General features: G+C 39.3%; 1 protein-coding gene across 1 annotated transcript; it reads left to right on the plus strand.

Annotated features, from left to right (window-relative positions):
* On the plus strand, window positions 1-25,911 carry LGMN (legumain). The gene is made up of 14 exons (XM_033063258.2): window positions 1-90; window positions 5,858-6,035; window positions 13,592-13,689; window positions 14,510-14,591; window positions 15,112-15,197; window positions 17,748-17,823; window positions 18,299-18,361; window positions 19,219-19,285; window positions 20,866-20,984; window positions 21,658-21,747; window positions 22,418-22,615; window positions 23,231-23,401; window positions 24,274-24,341; window positions 25,141-25,911. Exons 2-14 carry the CDS (start codon window positions 5,898-5,900, stop codon window positions 25,178-25,180), a joined length of 1,296 nt encoding a protein of 431 aa, XP_032919149.1. The 5' UTR covers window positions 1-90; window positions 5,858-5,897; the 3' UTR covers window positions 25,181-25,911.
* Window positions 25,912-26,878: the final 967 nt, after the last annotated feature.

Here is a 26,878-nt window from a genome sequence, read left to right on the forward strand (position 1 = left end):
GCCCGCCCCCCGCGCGCCGCGGTCTCCTGGCTCCGCACGGCGCTCTCCGCAATCACAGCGGCCGCGGCGGCGACTGCTCTGCGCGGCGTGGTGAGGGCGGCGGGGCTGCGCTGTGCGGGGGCTCTGGCGGGGGAAGGACGCGGGGTACGCCTGAGCGAACGGAGCTGTGAGCAGGGGACGGCCTGCTCCGCTGCCCGGCCGCAGAGGCGGGGGAGCGGCCCCGCCGCCTCCCAGCGGAGCGGCCGAGGGTGCCGCTCTCGTTCCCGGGCTCCGAGCGCTGCCGAGCCCCCGGCTGGCTCTGGGGCGGCACACCTGGCCCGGGAGCTGTGTTTGATCCCTTCGTGCTGGAAGAGAGACGGGAGTCAGAGCGGCTCCTTCTGAGGGCATTGCCGAGGGCTGGCAGAGGAGAGCAGGGACATCGGGGGGTGCGGGAGGGAGCAGTGGCAGCAGCTTAGATTTAATCACTAGTAATACATTTTTAACGGGAGACGAACATGGAGTAACTATTCACAGGATTTCTGCAGAGAGCTGGTGATGCCTGAAAGGTGCTGCGCTGTGGCTGGTTATTTATAGTTGGTAAACAGCCTTGCTGTGACATGAGGTTCTGCTTGGAGGCAGTAGCGCTGCTAGTTCGCGGTTAGGATGGAAGAACACTGTGTTGGGTGTCTGTGTTTGGGGGATAATATAAATGTTGTAGCCAAGATCTGAAATGCTGAGATAAACCATAGTAAAAGACATGTGAAGTGCAGGACTCTTGTGTAATCTCATACTGGAATTTCTGTGCAATAACTTCTCCAGAATGTCATTCTCTCTGTGCTCCCAACATTTCCAAGTTTGCTGAGCAGACATTCTTATCCCTTTCTGACTTAATCTTTTACCCTTATACTCCCCATGCCAATTCAAGCAATATAACGAACTTACTCATGCAGTGTTGCAGTATCTGTTTTTTCTTACTATCAGAATGTGATGGCAGAGGCTTTGTACATCTGCAAACAGATAAGAAGGTGAATAGCAGAAGCAGTTTTATTGAAGCCTTAAGATTGGTGAGATTTGAATCTGGGTTTTTTTGAAATGTGTAGGGGGAAAAAAATCCCCTAAACCAGGTGTATTAGCTTATTCCCTGGTGTATTCCATTCTGGGAATGATTTTGGGGGTTTTTTTACCCTCGGGTAAATTGTACTATCTCTGCTGCTGAGAAAAGTAGACCTGCAAAGAGGGGAATTAACTTTATTTATAATTACTTCTAAGTACATTTGTTTAACATCAAGAATCACTCTGAGTTAACTACAAAATTTATGGGTTTTTACAGTAAAAGTGGCTTACATATCTTCAGTAGCTAAACAGAAATATTTTACTACAAGTCCTAATCATACTAAGCTAGTTCATAGAATGGTTACTAGCTGACTTTGTAAGGAAATGTTTTGCAACAGGAACCATAATGTCCTTCAAAATGTACCTTGTCAGAATTTATAGTGATGAGGATTTTTTTTCTTTCTATGACACAAGTACAGAAAGAAAATCAGATTATTTGTGCAGGGGCCTAATCACAGGTTTAGGCGCTTTAGTGTAGCAGCCAGCACAGCATGCAGGTGGAACATTGCTGACAGCACTGTGGACATCAGTTTCCTGTGAGGAAGTTTCTCACATATTTTGTGGAAATCAGCATCTAAGTATTACAGTGGCAGGAAATATGCAAGCACTGTGGAGAAAGGAACTGTATCTGATTCAGGAATCTGAAAGGCTAGTAGTTATAAGAAGTGAGCTGTTAAGAAAGACTTCACAGAAAAGCTTTATTGGTCATCTGATCAGCTTAAGGCTGTTATTTTTCAGCAAGGTTACTGTTAGTGTACTTCTCATGCAAGTAAAACAGAGATACGGTTTCTGTTTATATAGCTCTTGGAGTGCTTAAGGTATTTGGAGTGCAAGCTACTGAAGTGTCAATATTGCTTTAAAAGCTAGTGGAAAATACTTTGATAAACTCAAAGCCTTTTCTTTAGAGTGCTATCCTGTTCTAAGAGTATTGATCTTAAAGGACTGTTTCCCAGCAGGAAAGTTGTGACCTCAGGGATTAGGCAGTTGGCCAGAAAATTTATTCTAGCAGCAGCCATTTCCAGATGTGGGCTTTCTTAAGCATCCCTCTCTTATCAAGTCAGAGATGTGTGCTAGCTGTCTAGTGGGAAGGGGTCAAAGTACCTCTGTCAGGACAGACTGATTTTAAGAGTGAATTGTTCTGGCAAGAACCACCCAGTTCTGGATGTGCTTCTTCCACAGATTGTGCAAACTGCACATCAGCCTTACCTGCATGTGTACGTGGTGGTCTGATGCTGAACCCACTGCATCTGAGATGGGCCTTTGTCCTGGAAGGTCTCAAGGCAAAGTTTGTCAGGAAGACTAGGCAGAGCTGATCAAATCCTACATTTTCTTGTTCAACCAAAGCTCTAAGATCTTGTAGCAAATTTTTAGTTTTTCCACATAGTATTCCTCTGCATGTGATTTAGGATTGATTGCATGTGACATATCTTCAGAGAAGGGCTTTTTCTATACCTGTGGTAAGCTGGTCAGCTGAGCTGCTTTCTCTTAATATGACTTGAAGACAAAGCATGTGATAGGAAACTTTCTCTTCTCAACTGTAGGTCAAGAACTCATACAACACCATCCCAAATGCAGTCTTTGAAAATGCCCACTTGCACTCAGATGCCTTCTTTAAAACAAGTAGAAGTATGTGTGTTCATGAGTGTGTTTGTTTGTGCTTTGTTGGGTTTGGTTTAATTGAACAGTAGTTAGAAACAAACAATGAAGACCCATTCTGACTGCACATGTGTTTAAACCTTTAAGTACTGCTTAGAGAACTTCAGGGAGCTGAGCATTTATTAGTTATGGTTTATTAGTTCATTGTAGTATGTCTTGGTTTGTTTTATTTCCTCCCTTCTTTCTGGTGTTAATTTAATTATAGTATAGGAAAAGACAGATAAGAGAGATTACATGTCATTAATTTGTGCCAGAGAGGAGGTTCTTTTCTATTCTAAATAATCCATGACAAAATAATATATTATTTCCTAGTACAGTGCAGTGTTTCTTGGTGTTTATTTTTTTTCCTGGGTGTTCTGCATCAGTCACAACTTTTGTCTCAGCAGAGGAGAGAAATGTGAGAACCTAGATACCCTTGTACTACCTGGAAGACTCTTGAATCCCTCATGGAGGGACTGCCTGAGGGGCTGGTAGCTTAAGTCTGTGTTCCTGATCTGCCCCAGATTTTCTGTGGTGGGGCTGTTTGCAGGCAGAGTGCAGTGCTGGCGTGTGGCACAGGCACTGGCTGGGGTTCTGAGACCTGCAGGTCCTTGTTAGTGTAGTCAGGAGTGTGAACTTGCCAGGAAAGACAATCCCCTCACACTGTTTCCAGCTGTCTGGTATTTCAGTAACTGATAGTGGCAGTGACTGCTGCTGTGTGATGGATGTCTGTGTGCCAGGACCTCCCTTGAAATTAGCCATCGTGTTTTATGGCCCAGTGAACAGCTAGCACCAATACAATTTGTATTTATATGCCCTGGATTCTAGTGAATGGTCTCTCAAAGAGCCAAGCATTATGTGGAAGGATCTCCAGCAATTATTTAAACCATTAATTTTCTCCTTTTTAAAAATGTAAATATAATTAATGTTATAGTTGGTGAAATGTTATGAGACAGACGCTGAGCTCTGAGGGATCTGTGTGCAGAAAATTCAGCTCAATATTCCAGTAAGTAAAACTCAGTTAAGATTTATAAGCAGATTGTCTAAACAATACTGATTTTTTTTCTTTTCTTGCCTAATATTTCAGGAGTTAGATACAACTGAAATTGAATATTGGAAATGAATGGGCTTATTGGCCTGTGATGTATTGTGGCACTTTACAAAAGTTGTAAACAGGTTGGTCTGAATCTTAGCCAGGCTGTAGACAACAGAACAGGCAGGTTTTATGGATGCTGTATACACAGTGCATCTTCAGCACAAAATGTTATTTGTCCTATCGTCTGAAGAAGTGACAAGATAGATCAGGCAGAGTTGTCATACAAAACCACATTCTTTGGCAACAGTGACAAAATCTTACAATTCCAGCTCAACATGGGAGAGTATAATCATCTAATAAAAAAATCTGCTTATTCCTTCATATCTGCTTGAGTGCTGAAGAAGCTAATGATTCAACAAACCCTAAAATGTTAAGTTATTGTGTAACTTGGAGCAATTCTTGCTTCAAGTGCTACAGACAGTGATAGGAGTGGCTTCTTCCTGAAAGATAAGTTTTTGGAAGAAGCAGTTTCATAACAGTTAGTGTTTGGTTCTGTCTTGATTGCCATGACTTCCTCTACTTTGTGCTATCTCCACTAAAAAGGATAAAAAACCTCCAACTTTTAGGTATGTATATATAGTATAATATATGCATATATGTATTTCTCATACTACTGCCTTCAAGACTAAATCTTAGTGACCAGTGAACCCATGCTAGTAGTCTTAGCTCTATCTGCTTCTCTTTTGAGTGGCTGCAGATGGGTGGTTTTGACTGGGGTACCGAGTCTGAGTTAGATACCATTTACTTGGTTTAGTGCTGGTTTTGACATTTGGCCTTGTGACTGTGTTGTATCGCTTGGGGGTTTCCAGCTTTTATTTCAGAGAAAGCCTTGTTAAAGTAGGTTACTCTGCCTTTTATGGCAGCACCTCTTCCATCCCTAGGACCAATCTCGTTTTTGTGAATAGGCAGGTGTAAAATCTCATCTCTCAGTCCATGAGGAACTGTGTAATCTTTATGCGTGTGCCAGGAACATGCAATTCATAATTTCATGCAAATTCATCAGTTTGCTTTAAGAGTTTCACATTGGATGCAGCAGACCTGAGACTGTGACCAGTAAATGAAACCTTCCTGCCCCCTCAACCCCAATTCAAAAAGCAGACCTTAAACCTGAGATTAAATATGGCCAGATAGTTTGCTTATAGAGTAAATGCTATATCAGACAATCAAGGTGCTCTAGCAAGGACCCTACTGGTAGTCCCCTCAAGAAAGTAGAAAGAGCCATTTCTGCTCAAACCTCCCCTGTGCTCTGCTTTTCTAAATTTGACATTCACAGGCTCAGATGCATAGATGCAATTTTCTCACTGTACACTTCGTGCAAACACTTAACCATTGAGGAAAAGAGGCAAAAATGCTGCTCTTTCATGTGGTACTGGTTCACATTTGCTCTCCAGTGGAGTAACACATTGCACAAATAGCGTGAGGCTCTCACAGCCCACACTTCCCCCAGCCCCAGCAGTTAGGGCTGTATCTTGTGCAGAACAGTGGCACAGCCTCTTTCCACCCTCTTTGGTATTGTGGGCACAGAGAGCTTTTGTGACACTGACCTTCCAACTCTCCAGCACTTCTCCATGTCTTTAGTACCCTACATCACCTGGGATTTGATTCAGTAATAATGGGCTAATTTCAAGTGAGTGAAAACCAGGGAATCACATAAGCAGAGACCAAGAGAAGAGTTTTAATCTGAAACAGAGTTTTATCTGTGAAGTAATTAATAGTGAGGCTTGCTTTGTATTTGAGACTTATTCATTGCCAGCTATTACAGAACAGAGCAACCAAAGGGAGCTGAACAACTTGGTTGTCCTATTCAGAATGCTTTCAGTCAGATTTGAAAGCTGACAAAAAAACTATTGTAACAAGTAGCAGCTTCATGCTAAAGGAAGATACGACCAGAAATTGTACTGTGGGTTAAATGGTCTGTAAAAGAAACACAAAACCCCACAAGCAAGACAAGCTTCTAGTTGTGATACTGCTGATGTTTGTTTTGCATTTGTTCATTGACTGACATTCTCTCCTTCTCTTAAAATTCTTCATTAGGAAAATTTTCTCCTATTTGTGGGATAAATAAAGAAGAGAGATGATACTGAAAGCAGTTGTGCTGCTGTGCTGTGCTCTGGGCATCAGCACATTCCCCATGGAAGACCCTGAAGATGGAGGCAAGCACTGGGTGGTGATTGTTGCAGGTTCAAATGGCTGGTACAACTATCGCCACCAGGTAAGGACCACTAGTTCCACATGCTGATGCTGTCCATGCTCCAGAAAATGCCAGCTCCCAGACTTGCAGGAAGGTGATAGCTGCCTATCATCTGCACTGCTTTAGACCTTCTGTCATTTGAGCAAGTGCTTCTATTTCTGGACTCCCAGGTGTGTGTGAAGTTTTCAAAGCAAGCAGCTGCAAGATTCACTCAGAACCTGCTCTTATTTCTTGTTATCACCTCAGGTATTCCCTTCCACTGCTCATTTTTACTATGTGATTTTTTAATATCTTTTTTTTCCATACAACTTTTTCCTGCCTCTGACCTCTTAAAAAAGCTGTCATTATTCTTCCTTTAATCACAGTTCTACGTCCTGGGAGACCTGTACTTTTTAGGGTAAATACTCTATTACTAACTAGGCTAGTGGATCTAACCCCAACCTGCAACTGTGTAAACCTCAATTTGAGACACACTCATGTTTCTATCCATTTTTCCCTTCTTTTCATTATGCTATGAACAGCTTCCTTTTTTTCTAGTTAAAAAAAATCTCTGAAGGCTGCCAATGCACTATATGTTTTGAGGAGTGGAGGACATGTGAGGGGGTTCCTCTTAATTTGAACCAGTTTGCTGATTGTGTTCAACAGCATGGCCTCAGGATTGTGTTGGCACAGCAAAGATACAGTGCACCAGAGTGCAGGGAACAAAGTGAGTGGCAGAAAGGGAGGAAGGGGAACTGGATCTCTTGAGTGTAACACTGCTGGGAAAACCAGTGTGTTGTGAAATTGTGGAATGAGTGTGGGTGTCACTATGGACAGGATTAAATCCAAGTGACTTAACTCTGACTGAGTTCAAGATTTGTAGTCAGCAGTCAGGAAACTTCTGCAGCATTTTCCAGCAATTCGCCAGGGGAAAAATCCCTTAAACAGCTTAATCTATGCAAATGCTGTCTTTGTGCTAAACTTGCAACTTGGCTTTCCTGGAGAACAGGATCAGTTTAATTCTGATTTATGTGTACATTTATATATTTCTATATATATTTATTATATATTTCTATATTATTTATATATATTATTACAGTATTGTTGGCTAAATGCTAGTGTACAAAATCAGTATTTTTTAAACTGAGTTGTATGAAATATACTGGCTGATTTGCTGAATGCTGGAACTCCTAAAATATTTATTATTTTTAATGCAACTACCTGTAAAATACAGAGAGCCTTCCTCCTTTTGAGGAACAAATGAGCTTTCTGTGTATTGGGCACCCTGGGTTTTGCGTGTATGTTTCTCTTCCTTCACAGCTCACAATCACTGTGTAACTTCCAGCACAGTGATGAGCTTAAAACTAAATGAATCAGACTGACAATCTTGTTGCATCTGAAGAACAACCTGTTACTGTCAAGTGCTAGCTCAAGACTTTGACAAACAGGTTTTAGGGATTTTGCCATCTCCTTACTCTGTAGATATCACTTGATAATCATAATATTACAGCCTTAATATGAAATATTCCTATTTCAAATGAAATCTTAAAGAAGAGTTTTAAAGTTGAAATTGGGAACCTGATGAAAATACTACTGCTGTACTTGGTTGCTCCTGTTTTGGGGTGTCTAGGTTTAATTACTGACTGTGCTCTTTTTGTTGCTATTGCTGTATAACCAGTCTAGCTGGCTCCCTTCCATTCTAGGAGGAGTTAATACCACAACATTCATTCTTTAAATAAAACTACAGTTCAGAAGCTGTGGCTCATGAGAATTCCTTTTCTCAGCTCCCTGGGCACAGTTTTCAATCTCTTTGTCAGTGAGCCTTCAATGGCAAGTGTATCTGCCAGGTAAAATAAGGTTATGAAGAACACAAGAACCATACTTGCATATTTGTGTCCAACAGTGAGTGATCTTTGGAATGTGCCCGTTTCACAGAAACCTATTAACTTTTGAGTGTGGTCATGCTTTGGAGTAGTTATTAAGTAATTCCTTTTCAGTGTTAGAAAAATGAGAACAGGATTTCTTTAAATACCTTAATTTTGAAGATAATGTCAACTAACAGTGTGAAATATCTACCATGTTGGATTGTTCTGAATTTAAATACTAGAAGTCTCTATTTTAAACTACCACTTCTTCAGGTATTAACATTTGGAAATAAGAAAATTAGAACATCAATAATTATGCTATTAAAGTTACAAAAGCATCATTGTAAAAGAGTGTGTATGAAGGATCCTTCAGAATGAAGGTGGGTTCTTACTTGCCTGTCTTGAACAAGATACTGTGCATCTTGCTATGAAAAAGCTCAATTCTCACAAGATGCAGCACATCACCAGCTTGTGCTGTCCTGCCTAGTGGCCTTTTGTGGCTAAACTTAAGGGCCTGGTGGGGGTGAGCATGCATGGTAGGAGTGGTATGTGGTGAGACAGACCCAGCAGTTAGTCATGGGAAATCCTCTTGTGTGTGCCATGAAGGCAAGGATGCCTCGGGTATCAAAAAGTTGGAAAAGTTTCTTGCCAGTAGAATGGTAATAACAAGCAGAATGGTAGACTTCTAGGAGAGTTATTCAGAGGAGGAAAGATGCTACAGAAATCTGAGGAGGTCTAACAGATTCTTGAAAACATTGTGCAGACTGACCACCATATATTTGAGTGTTAGTGTTCCCTACCTTCTAGAGGTGGAAGCAAAAATATTCAAAATATTAAAAATATTTTAAGTAATTATTTGCCCTAGAACACACAGTGAGCACACATATAAACATGTGGTATTGTTCAGTAGAATCATACCTCTCAGTACTATAAGAAATCAAAGCAGTGCTCCAGGATTGCATGTTTGTGTAAATTTTTGGTTTTCAAGGGAGAAACTGCAGAGGAAAATACATTGTACTCTAATTCACTTCACTCCTGTCATCACCCTTCTTCCCCATAACTTCTCTGACCTAGCCTGTGTACAAGTGGATTTGTAGATGTGTTCCAGTAAGTAGTTGTTCAATGTGGCTTTTCTTTTATTACCAGACTCGTTGGTGTTCCTTACATGCAACTAAGCACTCATAATGTCGCTTTGTAATTTGAGAACTCAGCAGACACATCTCTGGGTTTCAGTTGCTCAGTTCAGCTGTCCAGGGTACAGTTAATACGTGATGTTGCATGTTTGTATTACATTTTTATTTTGTGAGCTCCAGTTGTTTTGCATATTGCCTGCTTCAACACAGTCAAAACATACTGTATTTTCTGCCACAGTAATTATCTGGTGGTAATGTGCTCATCTGACTGAGTAACCACAAAAGCAGAAGAAGTAGATTACATATTCAAAAATGGCTCATTTCATACATGAAATGCTGTACAGACCCCAGGAATAATAAGTTTGTAAAGACTTTGCAGACCCAGTAAACACTGAGTTTGTACCTGTAACCTCAAGGAATCTGAAACTCTGCCTAAGACTGGTTATTTAGCTCTCAGTGATCAGGATCTACTGTCAATACAAACCAAGAATAGAGAAGATAAGGGAAAAAACCCACCATTTTCACTTAATATGAGCAAGATTCACACCTTCCAGGCATTTGCTTCCACTGTGATGAACTGTGACTTCTCCTAATCAGGATGATCTAAACTTGTCTTACACATTTATCTCATCAAGTTCCTAAAATAAATTCTAAGTGTTTTTTGTAGTATAGAGCCCAGTGTGATAGGCTTACTGTCATTGCATTATATTGTTTTATGCTTGTGGCTTCTCAGTTCTTTGGTGTTCTTATCCTTATTGTAGTGGTTTTGATTAGAGTTGCTTGGCCTGTGGAAGGGCTATCACTGTTCTGCTCTCTGTTCCTCAGCAGTTACTCTTATTTCTCTGTAGCAGCTTTTCTATTACCAGACTGGCTGTTTCAAGAGTTCTCCCCCTGTTCCTAGGGAATGTGGCTCAGCTCTCTACTGCACAGAGCTGGATAAAACACCTCTGGAAAACTTAGTGGCATACAGAGGCAAATACAGTACTAAATACTTTTGACAGATTTAGAGAATGACTCAACAAACTAGTACTCATTAGAAGAAATAGTCTGCCTCTTCTGTGTGTGGTATGAACATACCAACTACCTCAAATCTAAAGCTGGCTTCATACCAGATCAGAAAAAGACAGACCTTTGCTTCCTGGATACTCAAAACCACATAGTCTGTGGGGAAAGCTTGGTGTGAAATGAGAGTCTTACTATAGATGGAGTGTATCCTCAAGAGAAATGCCAGACTGCAAAAGTCTGACAAAATTAAAATTTAAAAAATATGGATTTGTATACATGGATCTGTTTTCAGTTGTTGTTTTTAGTGTTGTACTTACTGAGCTTTGTGGGTCAGAGACTGTATTTTCAGGGTTCTAGACACTACCAGCCAGAGCAGTATCTTATTCCAGGACAGTCTTAAATTCTCCTGTCTTGTAGGTAACAGACACTAACGATGCCTTGACTGCATGGCTTCAATTAACATTTCCTCACTGTGCTCACAAAATTTAAACTGAACTCTCAGGAAACCTTTCCTAAATTTTTGACAGAGTTACAGCTTTGGGCAGATTCACTGACAGATGTTTAAGCAAAGGAGTAAGACATGGCTGACATTTCAGACATATTTTTCTACTTTGTTTGTATATTAGAGTTCATTCTTGTTTAGGTTGTGACATTTCAGCACAGTTGTAGTGGGAATCATGCTGCTTTAAGGTGAAGCTGACAGTTCCTTTCAACCATGAACCTAGTAGTCATAAGACAAGAAGTAACCAATTTCACACAAGTCCAAGCTTTTCCCTTTAAGGAACTATTTATGCAAGCTTGTGTCACAAACAACTTGATTTTTCCAAAAATCCCCCCAGGCAGTTTACTTAAAAGCTGTTTCATTGAAATGTGTAAACAGCTGTATGGCAAAGGAAAATAGGGGTGCCAGGAAAACAGGGTAATTCACTCTCTGATCTCCATGCTTTCAAAATCTAAGAGTTAATTATTTAAGCAGATCTTCCATTAAAATTTGCTTATGTAGCAGAAGGTTTGGACTAAACAGGGGATGAAAGGTCTAAACCATGCCCTTAACAGTGTCCATTTTGGAGCTGCCCACAAGGTCTGTTGTGCAGCAGGAGCTGTACAGCTGCACTTTTTCCTGTGCTGTGTGGGGCAGCCGCTGCCCTACCCCAAATCACAATCACAAAAACATGATTTAGTGACGACTTATCCAGTAAATGTTCATAATGTGCATTTCACATGAAACCAGCAAGAATAGCAGCAATGAGAAATCTGGAGCAAGTGAACAGCTGTCTCTTTTAGAGTGGTTTTCAGGTACACTTACACCAGAAATATTTCTGAAAGAAACAGGCTCACATGGCAGTATTTGAGAGGCAATTGCACATCAACAGGAAGTATGCTAGATTCACATATACCTCCCTGCTCTAGCTGCAAACTTTTTTACTCTGGTTTTATGGAGATTTATGGGTTTCTTATGTGTACACATGGGCCAGTCATGAGCAGTATCAAAGGTGGCTAATTACGTCAGCTAATTTGATCTGTTTGCTCGTAACTATCCTACTTTAGTCAATGGAGTTTTAGCAGGAAAACGTGTTATTGCTTCTCTAGCTTTGCTGGTGATAACTTTATGCTACTAGCAGGTACAGCTCCCTTAGCAAAAGCCTTAAAAGGCTGGGACAACCCTCAAACAGGCATAAGTTAAGATTGAAGAGAATTGACTAAATTGATCTGTCTTCCTTTACAGTAAGGGATTTTTAATGACTACTATTTGCTAAGACAGAACATAGTGAGCAAACAGCAAATGACCCAGAAGGAAGAACTGGAAACCAAAAAAGCTGATAATATGCATTTACAAAGTTTAACTAATTTTGGGTACTCAGCATTAGGGACTCTGAAGTCCCTACTGGCCAGCCACATGTCTGCAGGAACACAGACACTTGCTGATTGAATATGGTGATATTGTATTCCTGCATGCCTAGGCATTTCTGTGTATTGCCAGCTGTAAAGGTTTCTGTCAGCACCACAGAGGTGTGTGATATTTTGAGAGTGAGACAGGATCTATGATCTACTCATCAATTAGAGAAGCCCTGATTAGTGTTTTCTTCTGTTTGGGTTGCTTGTGAAAATCAAGTACATTCTTGGTCAAACCTGTGCCCTTCTGTTTCGTATTCTATGCAATACCTTCCTAGTTCTGTTTAACCTTTATGTTTTGACTCACTGCAGCAGCAGCTGGTATAATGACATATAAGGAAATGGAAAACTAACTGGGAGATTATGGGATAGGTGGAAGAGAACATAGGCTGCTGACATACGAAGTAGGAAATGGCACTGCTTTAGTAAGAACAGTTTAACATTCAGGGTTAATCACATGAACAGATTTTATTGTTGGAGAGTTCATTAGCATTGAATGTGCCTCACCCTTCACAGAATCTTGTACAACTATTTTCTCTGTTCAGTTTCATCTGCACTTAGAAGACCAAAGATTATTAAGTTACAGTATTTTACAGTGTCCTCTTGGTTAAACTAATCAAAATCACTTGTTCTCCTAAGTAATCTGAGTAGACATTGGTCCACTTAAACCACATCAATTTGGTTTCCAAATTAGATTAGTTCAGCACAAGTAAGCTTTAAAGCTTGCTTGTTACCTGCATTGTGAGTGTGCATTTGTTAGATGAGATCTCTTCCATTAAACCTGCACAGCTTTTCCTAGCATGTGGTGGGTTGTAGTTCTTAAATTTAGGAATGATTGTTAGTACCATTAAGTTATTCAGGGACTGTAAGTTTTAAAGAAGAGAATCATTTCGGTTGGGGTTACTAAGAAGTTAGTATTCTGATAGTTTTGTATTTACTGTAATATCTCTTTAATGAATATTGTTATTTCTGCATTATGGGAAGATGGTTCTGTAAAGAAAATGTGCTTATTCATATCCTGTACAAATCAGGAAAAGAGCCTGAATAGAAATTCTGCAATTCTGTTTTCCACTGAAATCTGTTGTGCCCTGAAATTATTGCTCTGCAGAGTAAGAAATACATAATTAAAAACAAAATATTCCTTAACCAAAATTCTCATCTCTTAGTAAAACAAGATTTAATAAAATCTTTGCACAGATGAGATTGGTAAACAATCCTTGCTTAAGTCAAGAATGGACAGTCTTCAATGCTTAGTCGTGCAGTCTTGGTGCAGAACTAAGTGAAACTGGTGGAAATCCAGCTCTTTTTGTCTGCTTGGTACACTTTGGATTTATCTGTCATTGCAGAAGGTTTTCATTTTGATTTTCTCACATAATGCAGAACATTGCTGAGAACTTCATGCTAAATTTGTTATCTATACCAAGTCTGAAGTAACTTCTGGTTTCTGTTTAAATAAGAGCTCAAAATAGGTAAAGGAGAGATATTAATCACAGTCTCTACTATTAATGCAACTGCTTCTAATTAGAGAAAGGCATTGAGCTTTGGTTTAACCTGTGCATTTCAGCTCTCTAGCAATCCTCAGTCTCTTTTACTGGAATGCAGTTTGTTTTGGACAATAGCCTGCTCTTAGGACTGAAAAGCTATTTTGCTTTTCAGATAAATTTTCTGTTAAAACTAGTAATGAAAACTTGCTTAATTTCAGGCAGATGTGTGCCATGCGTACCAGATTGTACACCGAAATGGAATTCCAGACGAGCAGATCATTGTCATGATGTATGATGACATTGCTGATAATGAGGAGTAAGTGATAAGATGTACTGGTTACAAACTATATGGTTACTACAAACATTCCATAGTCACCAGTGTGTTTTGAAAGAAAAGCCCTTAAAACCACCTGTGATATGCATAGACACATCAGCCATCAGAACAATAATTCTCCTTTGAAATGTGTTCATGAGCTTTTTAAGCCTTAGTCCACAGCTCAGCATCAGCTGTGGCACTGAGGACTTCAGAGCCTTTTTATGGGACTGATGCCTGAGAGTTAAGATCCCTTATAACAATGTGCAGCAGATAAATAACCTGAACTCATGAACGGGGGGATGTCTGTGTATGGCTTCCAGGGCTTTTTTGGGAGGATATTATCAGATTAATTCCCATCATGTACATTCAGTGAAGATGAGTACACATCCCATCCTGGGTTACTGTCTAGAGCATATCATTGCATTCTACAGCCTTTTCTACATTGCTTTATACAGCCTCTAACTCTGAAGCAACTTCCCCCAAAATCAGCAGACATTACAGGCACAGCAGCACTGGGAGCAAAGGGTTAAGGGGAATAAGGGCAAGACTGCAAGGAGAGAGGTGATAGAGACCATCCACCTACATCTTCAGATCAATTGACATGATCTGAGGTAGGATATGTGAATGTACTCTGAGGGTAAGGACACCTGAGACAAACATATGTAACTGACTGAAGTGCAAAGCCCTTTATATTCTGAAATCACTTACTGACTTACAATGCAAGTTCCCATAGTCTCAGGCAAACTGGCTCCTAGTTGTTCTATGGTCATTGCATGACATGTGGCTAATTATTTCTATTTATGTTCCATTTACCTTTCAGAAATCCAACCAAAGGCATTGTCATCAATAGACCTAATGGCTCAGATGTGTATGCTGGAGTGCCCAAGGACTATACAAAGGAGGTAGGAACAAAACCCCTTTCCCTGGGGAAGGTTCAGCATTATCCAGTGTCTGAATAAATTCTTTCACCCTGTAGCTTACAATCCAAAATGCACATAGTATAAAGTGTCAAGTTTATTCACCTGGATGGTTTGGCATGGAATTTGATGTTCATAAGATGAATATAGACAATACATTCTTTGAAGTGAAGCATTGGGCATTAAAGTGAACCTTTACACTGTTTCCATGCTGACATACGAAATAAAAGGAGGAAAGGTCTTGGATTGTAAATGTTGTAACTCAGTCTGAAAAACAGCTATGTAAAACTAATTGTTTCATGAAATCAGTACAGTAATCCAGTTAGTCAGTAGTTTTATGATTCAGCAACCAAGTGAGTTATTAGATAAAGAGGTATTGAAAAGGATGGCCAGCTGAATTTTTCATCCATGCATGGATTCTAAGTTCAAGAAGCCATCTTGTTAAATGAAGATTTTGTTGTTGTTTTTATGATCAGATCTAACTTTAATCTTCTTAAATCCTTAGGATGTTACACCTAAGAATTTTCTTGCGGTTCTCAGAGGAGATAGTGAAGCAGTGAAGGGGGTGGGATCAGGAAAAGTATTGAAAAGGTAAGAGGAGAATTTAGAAAATAATTGCATGTGTAGTTGTAAATTGACATTTATTTCAACAAAAGATTAGGGTAAATTAGGGCAATTTGAGAATCCAGAAAAATTACTGATGACAATTCCATGTCCTTTACAAATACAGTGGTTCTGTTTTCTTAAGCTACGCATCACAACTGCTGATATTTGATTAGAGCGTAGTATTAACTGTATTAAGGTATTTATTATTTATTGTCTTTTGCAAGAATGGTAGTTCTAAGAGAGTGTGGAGACCTCTGGAAAGGGTTTTCTACGGCTTGTTTTAATGTACATGGATAGTTTTGTTAATCGGCTGAAGATTTAGGTCAAACTCAGGCCAGACTTGGCAGTGAGTGGCAGAGGGACAGAGAGAACTTAACCAGCTCATCAGCTGGAAGAATTGCATGTCTAATCCCAGCCTTGGTCTCTGTAGCACATGTACAGTTATTGAGGCTGAATATAAACCATAATTCCATTCCCAATGAAATGGAATTATGGTTTATAATTGATGCAAAAAAATAAAATCTTTGTGACTGAAAAAGTAATATGAGCAATTAAACTTGGAAGTATGTATTATGCTTAAATTATTTGTAAACTAAGTTACACAAATTGTTCTAAGTTTGGCAATATTCTAATATATTAAGAATAATAAATTACATTATCTAAGAGGAATGTAAGATTTATAATTAATGGTAGGTTATAATGGCTTATATAACTTAGGTGATTCAAGAACGTAGTTAATATATTTCAAGGCCTAATAAGCCTTCTTGGAAGGATACCTAGTGTCAGTTATTCATCTTGCTTCTATAGAGTTTGAGATGTGAATGTATGATGCCTCCTTACTAAGTTGTACTATATTTCTGACTGGTAAAAAGCTGTATTACATTATACTTTTCTATGTAAAGGAATTACTGTAAAACCTTTAAGAATTTAAATTCAACCATTTGGAAGGACTAACCTTGTTAAAGAAAAACTGAAGTCTGTCTTCATCTGACAGTTGATTTTAAAGGCATAGCAATGAAACAGAACAGAAGAATCCCACCCTGGCACTGAGGAGAACAATAAAAAAGGAGGAGCAGGACAGTAGTCAAATAAGTTATTGCTCTAAATTGTTTAAACTTCATCCTTAAAAGCTGAGGTTGCAAATGATTTAAGCAACGCATATAGGCAAAATGTTAATAAGTTACTGCACAAATCACCAGATTATGCTCTTCTAGTATCTGGAATGAGTCAAGAGGTGTCTATGGAGCAATCTTTGTTTTTAAAAAATGTGTGTCTGAACACATCTCACCTGTGAAAACTTGATGTTCCCATTCAAATAAGGAGTAGCTATACAGAGGGCCAAAGTCTCTTAATGTACTCAGGAAGACAACTTGAACCCACAAATAAAAGTCTTAATTGTTTACATTCCACCTTGGTCAAATTCTTTGCATTTAGAATCAAGAGCAGGAACCCAAAAAGCAACACCCAACCCTTCTTTATTAGGCTCTGTTTGAATTTCAAGTGGCCTGACTTTTGCTCCTGGGTGGGACAAGAACTCAATTATCCTTTCCATCTGGGAGGCTTCCAGCTGGACTTTAAGGTGGTCCCCGTAACCAGTAGATTAGTGGACAAACAGAAGGCTGGACAATGTTGCCTTGGGCAGCTGCAGTTGTACCTGTTTGCTGTGAGGAAAGAGCAAAAGCAGGTAAAGATTTCTGGACCCTGGTACAGAGGAGCAGAGGAGGGCCTGGACACTTCTTCTCATCTTTTTGTACCTTTTATATTTAATTGTCACTGAATACAGTTTGAAAGGAAAATTCCTTTGCAGATCTGGCTGTTAGGGCAAGACCTTTCTATCACTTTTCTATTTGATTTAGAGTGGAATCAGACTGTACAGCAAACTGTGCTACACAGATGTGAGGGTGTCAAAGGCTGTGAGTGCTCAGTGCTCAAGTGACTGATGCAAACACCAGTCTGGCCTCGTGGGTGCATGTGCACATGCATCAGTTCCTCATGGGGCTGTAGGCTCACACTGCTTGGTGATCTGTGTGGCTGATTATGACCCCAGTAGTCCTTACACATACCTAAGGGTCTTAGCAAAGAGGTTTTTATGATTTGTCCCTTTGTTATTGGTACCTTGGTGTAACTTAGTTATAAAAGCATTTCTTTTTTTACCAGACTTTGACAAATGCCCACAGTATAGTGAATTCTTCACATAGCCATTAAAAACCAGCTGTGTTTCCACCATACCCTACATAGCAGCCCCTGTCTCACAATCAGTTTACAGTTTGGAACATGAAGTGATTGCCATATTCTGCATGCTTGAGGGACTAGCCTATATCTCTGTTTTCATTCCTTTTGCCAGCACTCATCTCCTCTAATAAGGATCCAAACTAATATACTTGGGAGAAAACAATATTTCCAAGAGGAGGTGCTTCAGCTGTATTATTTTCAGATATTGACATGTCTTGTCACTGAGAATCAGATGATTGTTGTTGTAATGAAGATTAGGTTGGAGTAGTTAAAAAGACTTCATTTGCGGTATTGTCATTACAGTGGTCCCAAGGATCATGTGTTTGTGTATTTCACTGACCATGGAGCTCCAGGACTTCTGGCTTTTCCTGAGGATGATGTAAGTATTTTGGGCATAGCATAAAACCCATTGTTTTAGTGACATACTAAAATAATAACTAATAAATGTAGAACATGAGAATATTTAGTGCACTGCTGTGTTGAGGGGTGAGGCTGAAAAAGAGCATTATTATTCTCATCACTGTATTTTGGATTTTTTCCTGCTAGAATCTGTAACATTCAGTTGAAATTTTAAGTTATGTTGTTCCATAGTTCACTGGACTTCGGTGGTCCTAGCAGACTGTTTCACAAAGGTGTGACTTGATTTTCTGGTGCACCATATGTATCTTCTGGGACCCATTACTCATCTTTTCCAGAGCAGTAAATACTAGAAAGTTAACTTCAGAAGGGCAAAGGACCGGCTAAGTTTATTGGGACAATAGTGTACATGTTCACAACAGTTAGTATTTATTCTTAGGTGAATTGTGTGTCTGTTGATCATAAGTGGTTTTAATACAAGCCTTCTTATTTTACAGCTTCATGTGAAGGACTTGAATAAGACTATTTGGTATATGTATCATCACAAGAAATACCGGAAGGTAAACAAGCATACCAGAAGTTCTGAAAAAGAGCAGCTGGCATGAAAGAGAGATATTTTTATTTTGAGAGTTGGCTCAAAGTAGGATGAATCTGTTACATGCAGTTAAATTTGCAATTAAAAGGATCTGCTCCAAATTTTCCATAAATAGTTTACTTGTTTTTGCAGTCAATATGTAGTCCAACTGCTATTTGCTAATGCTGCATATTCTGAATAGAAAAACATCCGTAACTGCTGCACCCCCATAATTTGTACCTGACTCTTTCTTCCTGTGCTTTGTTCACTTCAGACTTCATTGTTATTACAGGAAGTTGGCATATACCTCACGATTTTCTTACAGATACTTATATATTTTAAAAGACTGTACCTCTTGTCAGAAAATTCTGTGAATTTATTTCATCACGTATGCTATTAAGCAGAAAAATGAATATTTTGAACATTTTACTAGTGCTTTTTTCAAGCAATTCTTTGTGGCAATGTCTGCTATGGCTGGCTGTGTTTAGGAACACACAGCTGGCATCAGTTCCAGAGATTCTACATTCAATACTAACACACTGCTGTGCCTGGTGAGTGACTGTTTGATCTGCGAGTGTGTGATCTGTGTTTTGTACAATAGCCACAGAATCCCTGTGGATTCTGTAGAAATTAATAACACCTTTTCATTATTATTCTTTCTCCTTTTCAGAGTTTAATTCCTAAAAATGAAAAATTGTCTTTTGTTTTGTAGCATTTTGCATGGCTTTTGTTTCAGGAACAGCAGTACAGGCCAGCCAGCTACAGCTAAAAAGCACCAAACAACTTTTCTCCATTTCCTCATGGAATTTCTTAAGGTCTCTGATTTATTTTTTTATTTTATAGATGGTGTTCTACATTGAAGCATGTGAGTCTGGATCTATGATGAATCATTTAGCTGATAATATCAATGGTGAGCAATCTGTTAACTTACTGGACTTAAATATCACAACTTGTCACAGACCTAAACGAGCATTGACTGTGACAAGAATAGGTTCAAGGCATTTTTATGTAGAATTGTAGCGGGGGAGCACTAGAAAGTAATGCTTTCCATTTACAGGATGTTCCTTTTAATAGAGCCTCACAAAAGACTGAAAAGTTTTTTGGAAATGAGAAATTGAAAAAGTATTTCTTTTCAGGAACCAGGTGGTTGCCCTGGTTGTACAGACTTTTCTCAGCCTCAGCACTGCTAATAGATGTGAAGTTCCTGCTCTCAGTTTCATCGAGTAGCAAAGCAGTTGAGAGACACCACTGCCAGGCAGTTTTGCTGCACATTTGCACTATAACCCAGGACATGGAACTCAGATTTTTCAAGGTTTCCAGGCTCTCTGCTGCAGAGCTGGAAGCTCAGCCTTGATTAGGGTGAGGAATCACAACCTTTTGAAATAGCTGTTTCAGTGTTAGGGAGGGAAGTGCATGCTCTTGTGGTTTTGAAGATGTGATTGCAGAGAAAACCAGCCATGTGCATGTCCATGGCCTCCTGGGTATGTGCTGCCTGACACCCACCAGGATTTCTTACAAACAAATTTTCTTTTTTATGGAAAGTTTCATGTTGATGATTGTCCAAGACAAATGCTCAGTATTTTTCAAATTGTCAGACTGTCAGAAATTTCCAGTCTGAGGACTCTGGTTTTACAACCAGCTGTGCTACAGAACTTAGAAAGGCAGAAAATTGACAGTTTATGTATTAGAGTACAAAGTTGTCTTTGGCAGCTTTCACTGATGAGCTAAAAAGTTTAACTTGTTACTCAGGAAGCATTTTGAAGGGTGCTAAGAGGAGCATTTAGCTGCACAGACAAAATTCAATTTTCTTTTTTTACTTTTGAGCTGTAGGTACATTCTGAGTAGAAACAACACAACAGCTCTACAAAATCATGTGGTACATTTCCACTTTAAAGTAGGGAGTTTCCTTTAGTTACACAGCTATGCTATGTATTGACTTCAGCAAAAAGCCAAAATTGCTTTTGTCTTGATACTTGTAAATATGTGTTCACAACACTCTGTTGTGTTAGAGATGACTTACTGGGAACACTGTGCTTGGGACAGATGTTGTAGGTTTAGTTTACTTTTGTCTCAGTGTAGAGCATTATCCAACAAAGTATATTATGTGGAAGAAAAGATGATTTTTGGGGGACTCACTTCAAGTTTGGAGAAAAGTTCTCATTATTGTAATAAAGAAAATGAATGTATAGATAGTTGTTAGTGCACAATGCTCTCAGGCGGTTCTTGAATAGTAAATTTTTCCTTCAGGCATGTTTTTTTTTAAACACTCCACATTTGGCAGAAAAGAAGGTGATGTTGGAACAGTACTAAGGGTGACAGAACAGAATGATTAACAGGCTTCTTTCCTTCCTGCTATTTAGAAGTAAATGGTTGAAAGGCAAAGTACTTAGACAAATACATCACGTGCAGCTAAGTATTAAATCATGGTGGGGGGATGGGAGATTAAAAAAAAAAAAAAAGAGAAAAAACCCCTTACTACTTGTATTACAGTTTATGCAACAACAGCTGCTAATCCCAAAGAGTCATCTTATGCATGTTACTATGATGAAGAAAGGCAGACTTATCTTGGGGATTGGTACAGTGTGAATTGGATGGAAGATTCAGATATGGTAAGTTAATTAAGTAAATTTTCTTCATTTCATGTGTGAAAAAGATCACTAGGATTTTTAAACATAGCTCTTTTACAAGATTTGTGAAAATATTTGGCTTTATGTGAGACCAAAATCAACAAATGAGGTTAGTAAAGTATTTATCTACTACTCAGAACAACATATATAATCTTTATTTGTTTGGGCCACTTCATTTACTTCCAATACCAGCTTTCAGAAATATTGTTGTCTTTTGTTATTTATAAGATAGAAAATATCTGACTTCTAGTTCCAAACTCACATAAGCTTTGTTTGCTACTCTGCGACCACATCTCTAAATGTGTTAAATAAATTGGGCAATTCAGTAAGTTGTATGTTTGCTTCAGGGGTGCTTAAATATGGAACTGTGGCTAACCCATTTATTAGTATAATGGAGAATAGTGTTAATGAAACATCTGGGATTTGTATGCTAGTCCATTCCCTTCTTGCCCATTTGTTGGGAGGTGAGAGTACTAAATGCAATATGAGAATATGCTGTCAAATCTTCTTTTCAGTTTTTACTTCTATGTCCTTTGAAGCTCTTGCCTTATACTTCCTTCTACCCACTGGCAGCTAAGATCTTTTCAGCTTCCCTTGCATTTTTAGAATAACCAAGTTTAACTATCTTTGACCTCATGGAACCTTCTTCATGCAGGAGGATCTAAGAAAAGAAACACTCCACAAGCAGTTCCAGCTGGTGAAGAAACGCACCAACACCAGCCATGTGATGCAGTATGGAAACAGAGTATGTATTTGAGAGGGCTTCCTGCTCAAATATATCTTCAAGCCTTTCATACCCTCTACTTTCATGCCTTAAACCAAACAAACCCAAACAAAAAACTGCTGTAAACTGTCAGGGTGGATTGAGTCATTTTTAGTCATGAGCTATTTCTCTTAGAAGACCTCTTAGCATTTAAGAGGTGGTGGTCCTGATGCTAAAGGAAATCAGCCTTGCATGTGCTTTAATCCAAGGAATCAGGATGCAAGTTGTCCTCCAAGCCCTGCCTGTGATTTGACACTTCCAGGCATGTTATGAATATTAGTGAAACGTTTTAAAAATACAATGATCCCTCAAATTGGAAGAGCTAAGAGGTGATACAACATTTGCAATAGTCCCATCATGCAACAATTTAAATACTTGTTAGAAAAAAATGTGCAGCTATATAACCTGGTAGCCTTTTTACCCCCAGTGAGTTTTGGAAATAAAAATTCCCTGATTTATGGCAGCTTTTACTTCATTGTATTAAAAAACTCAACATGTGCATGCACACAGACACACATACCTACAACCTTGTGATCTCCTTTATTTTCTCTAATAAAACAAGTTTAGAGAGTTTGTCTGCATGGCAGACAAAGACAGAACTACCTACTGAGGGTGATTGACAGTTTCCATCTGCTTACTTTTTATCCTTCAGAGCATCTCCTCCATGAAAGTGATGCAGTTTCAGGGCACAGGGAAGAAAGTTATGCCCATTTCTCTGCCACCTGTGGAACACTATGACCTGACACCTAGTCCTGATGTGCCCTTTGCAATCATGAAACGAAAGCTGATGGCTACCAATGACATTTCTGAGGCTAAGAAGATTGCTGCAGAGATGAAAGCGTACCTGGAGGTAAGAAAAGAAAAAAGAATTGCTCATCAGGCCAGATTAATTTCTGTCCTAAGCAATGGCAGAAGGAAAATCCCTGAAAGTTAACAAAATTACTCTTCAGATTGGTAACCTCTAGCTGATGGTCTATTCTTCATTTAAAATTCAGTGATCTGTTCCACATTCAATAGTGATTATCTAGCCAAAGGTAAGCAAATGCAAAAGTCAGTCTGGCAGCTTTTATTGACGGGAAATTCCTCATCTGCATCCATAGGAATTCTTGTGGGGAAGGCTTAATCTTTGTTGTTAGAGAAACTCATGTCTCAGTAGAACTGAAACATCCCAAACCAAATGGCTCTGCAGAATGGAAGTCAGTGTTGGTGTTGGTGGTGCTTTCTTTCCTTGATAAACAGTAGAAGGATGGTAAGTGATTTTGGATTCCAGGAATCTTGACTTTCTGTCAGTTTGCATTTGAGTGTTAAGAGACAAGTCAAGAGACTATGCTAAAAATAAATGGCAAAATTTGGCTCCTTAAAGAGCCTAAAAGTTAAAGGAGGTTTAAAGAAAGAAATTTCAGTCAAAGTCTTTAAATCAGATTTAGAAAAAGCATATTTTAAGTTTGTTTTGTTTTATGTGCAGGTAAAAGAATTCATCCAAGAATCCATGCAGAAGATAGTCACTGTAGTAACAGAATCAACAGAAAAGACCAAGCAGATTCTCTCAGACAGACTGACTATCAGCAATTATGACTGTTACCAGTCAGCAGTGAACCACTTCAAAGCTCATTGCTTCAACTGGCACTTACCTGTGGTAAGTCACTCATTGGATATAACCTGATAAACAGGCCAGACAAACTAGCACAGTCATAGGCACATGTGCAAAAATCAGCTTTTATTAAAAAGCTACCTTAGGGCAGTCATTTGGAGGAAAGGGTAAGTAATGCTTTTGGAAGCAGGAAACCATTTCTACTATGCCTTTAGGTAAGCAAGAAGTGTATTGAAAACAACCCCCAAAATACTGTCATTTTTACTACTTAGAGCTGTTGCTTCCATCAGTTCCCTCCCCAGAAATCCCAGTGTTAAAAAAGTCGTGTTGTATTTCTGCTTGAAACATTTTTGCTGACAAAACAGAAACACAAGCACCACCACTGTGAATTAATAATCTTGGTGCATTGAGATTTCTGTGTTATGATATAGTATTATGCATAATTCCTTGCAGTAGCCTTGCTGCTATTTCCATTGTCTTGCTGAATTCTTGAGAATCACTTTTTAGTTCAGGGGCTTTATTACAGTTTGATCTTCCTGGAATCCCAGTTGAGGATCAAGTCCTGTTGTTTAGTTTAGAGTGTTTAGATAAGAATAACAAAGTCCTGATGTCAGGCAAGATAACCTCTTTAGTGGATTTTTTTGGTTTTGTTCTGCATGATTTTAAGAATGTAATGGCTTAGATGGTCTTGCATATGAGGCCAATGTGCAGGACAGCTGAATTTGCCTAAGTTCAAAGAAGTTGAATTGCCTGAAGTTCAAAGAACAAAGTGTGTAGAAGATCCATTTAGCCAGTACTAGATCATCAGTTGAACACCTTAGATATTATAGCAGCTCTAAATTATTCTCACCATTTAGTCGGGATAAACAATACCTGCTTTTCATCACTGAATGATTAACAATGTTTGTTTATTTCAGTATGAGTATGCACTGAGACAGCTGTATGCCTTGGTCAACCTTTGTGAAGGAGGATACCCCATTGACAGGTAATGAGGTTCCCAGATATGCCCTGTAGTTTTAACTGTGGCTGAAAGAAAAAAGCTAACAGGCAGATAAAGCTTAATCCTAAAAGCTTCTCATTTGTTCTGCTTTTGTTATCATTTTGTCAGTAAATCACTCCAAAGTTAGAAATGTTTATTTTGACAAACATGTTTATTAGTTCCCTCCCACTCATAATGATCCATGTCCCCATAACCTTCTAATTTCCATACTGAGCCTTAGGGGAAGGGACAGCAAGTCAGAGGATCCCACTGCACCACACAACATTAAACAAAAGAGCATGACTGATGCAAGGGCGTTGCCCTGTAACTCCTGTATGAGCTTACACTGAAGGCAGGTTGGGAACTGCTGTGTTTTCTGTGTTACCCCCTCAGCTGCTGGCTCAAAACACCACAGTGCTGCTGGGTTCTGGTGATGAAAGGGAATACAGTGTTATGTCCTTCATGTGTTGGGTAGGAAAGCAGGGAAGTAGTGGTCCAGGCCGACCCCTGTGGTGGTGCAGTAGAGCCAAGGGCAGCATGGTGTTGAAATTCTGTCTCAGGAGTTTGTGGTAGAGGTTGGGATCCCTGCTTGTGAGTCATGCAAGGGAGGTAAAGGGGAGAGAAGGCAGCAGAAAGGTAGGGAATATGTTCATGGACTGGTAGTTCAGACAGTGTGTACATGCAACTCAGGAGGTGAAGAACTACTGTCCCCACTCCTGGTGGCAGCCCACTGCAGTCAATTTGGGAGATAGTTTGAGAGCAGAGTACCTGAAAAGTTATTCATCGTTATTGTTCTCTGTTGCAGAATATGCCTGGCCATGAATCGAGTGTGCCTTGGGTATTGATGGAAACAACAGTCCTGAATGTAACCCTTAATACAAGTGATAACTTTTCATAGCTATCATAATCCAGATTTTACGTGCATGCAACCTGGAGAGAGTCAGCCACTGTACTGGAACTGTGCTGGGAGCTGAGGCAGGAGACCATGAGCAGTGCAGCACTTGCCAGTGCTCTCCCCTGCACCCCCACCTGCTGACAGCCTGCTGCTTTGAGGGAGGCGTTTTGGCAGACCACCTGGAGCTTTCAAGATGGACAATTTTTTTTTCAAAGCACAGTGCTCTTAGGAAACTCTGGATGGACATTACAAGCCACTTGTGTGATTGCTAAATCCATCCTAAATCTAAACATTGAGTCATCAATTCTGGATTTTTTTTAATACTCTTGCTAACTCTTAACTTAAAAAAAAAAAGTTAATGAATTCCATTACAGTGACTAATTTGTGTATTGGTTGAAGAGTGAAGAAACCAAAGCTTGTTCTTTAAGTTTTAACTCCTTAACAGTTTAAAGAAATGAGTTGCATTTGGGAGCTATTTGATGTAGACAGCACAGTTAAATGTTGAACAGTAAAAATCTTTGTGAGTAGAAAACTCTGTTTCCCAAAGAAAAATGGAAATATCTAATGCTGTACATTTAGCACCAGTATGCTGTAATTAATTGTGTATACTCACAAACCTGTGGTAAGTCATAAAGTACAGAAATTACCTATGAATAAAAATAAAGTTGACAGTTTCATCCACCCACAGTGCAATAGTGTTGGATGTGTTGTGTCTTGAAAATGAAGGACGGCTAATTAATTCTGTGATGTGCATTGCAAAGTTAATCTGTTCATTAGACTTTCATAAGGCAGGTCATCTCAAAAAAAAACACACAAGCAAACCAACAAAACCTGAAACAAACCCCAAAATTCCAGCCTAAAAAGCAACAACCAAGTGTGTAAAACCTCAGATCACACTGGAAGGTGCCACTCCTTAGAGGTGACTCAGTAAAGGACAAGCATGGCAAAATTAGAGGTTGTGAGGTGATCACAAAAGTTTCAGGTTGCCTTCACCTTTTTACACATGGAGACAAGATAACAGGAATAGTTCAGAGTTATTTTCAGAGCATTAAAGTACACAAAATTACCTCATCTCCATGTGAAAAGAACAAAGTGTGACAGAACTTGAACCAACAACAGCAGGATGGAGAGAGTTCTGGGTACCTCCTCACAGAGGAAAGGGCTTGTAGAGGTCTAACTGCTACTTTTATATAAAGAAGAGCTAGGTAAAACCAGGAGGAACATGAACAGCTTTATGAGTACTGTCTGCTGAGAGAGAGATTGATCCCAGAGCACAACTAAGGATGAATGGAAAAGATTAAAACCCTGTGGAATCAGGCCTAACTGAATTAATAGATAAAAGTTTACATCTTGGAGGTTATTGAAAGTTCAGATATATGCTGCTTTTGAGTTGCTTCTTGTTTCTTCTCAGCTCTAAAGCTGGGGTTTCTTTTAGCAGAAATCTAAAAATAAGAATATGAAATTCACGACTGCCTGAATGTGTTGCAATCCCTGAGGCAGGAGCAAGGGCTGGCCCCACAGACAGCTCTTACTCATTCTGGCTGCTATCATGAGCAAGCATACCAAGAGCTCCCGAACACCTGGAAAGAACAGGAGTAATTACTCTTTTCAAAGCCTTGTTTGAATATATGCGTTCAGTCTGCTGTTT

Source organism: Catharus ustulatus, chromosome 6, assembly GCF_009819885.2.
Source record: "Catharus ustulatus isolate bCatUst1 chromosome 6, bCatUst1.pri.v2, whole genome shotgun sequence".
NCBI lineage: Eukaryota > Metazoa > Chordata > Aves > Passeriformes > Turdidae > Catharus > Catharus ustulatus.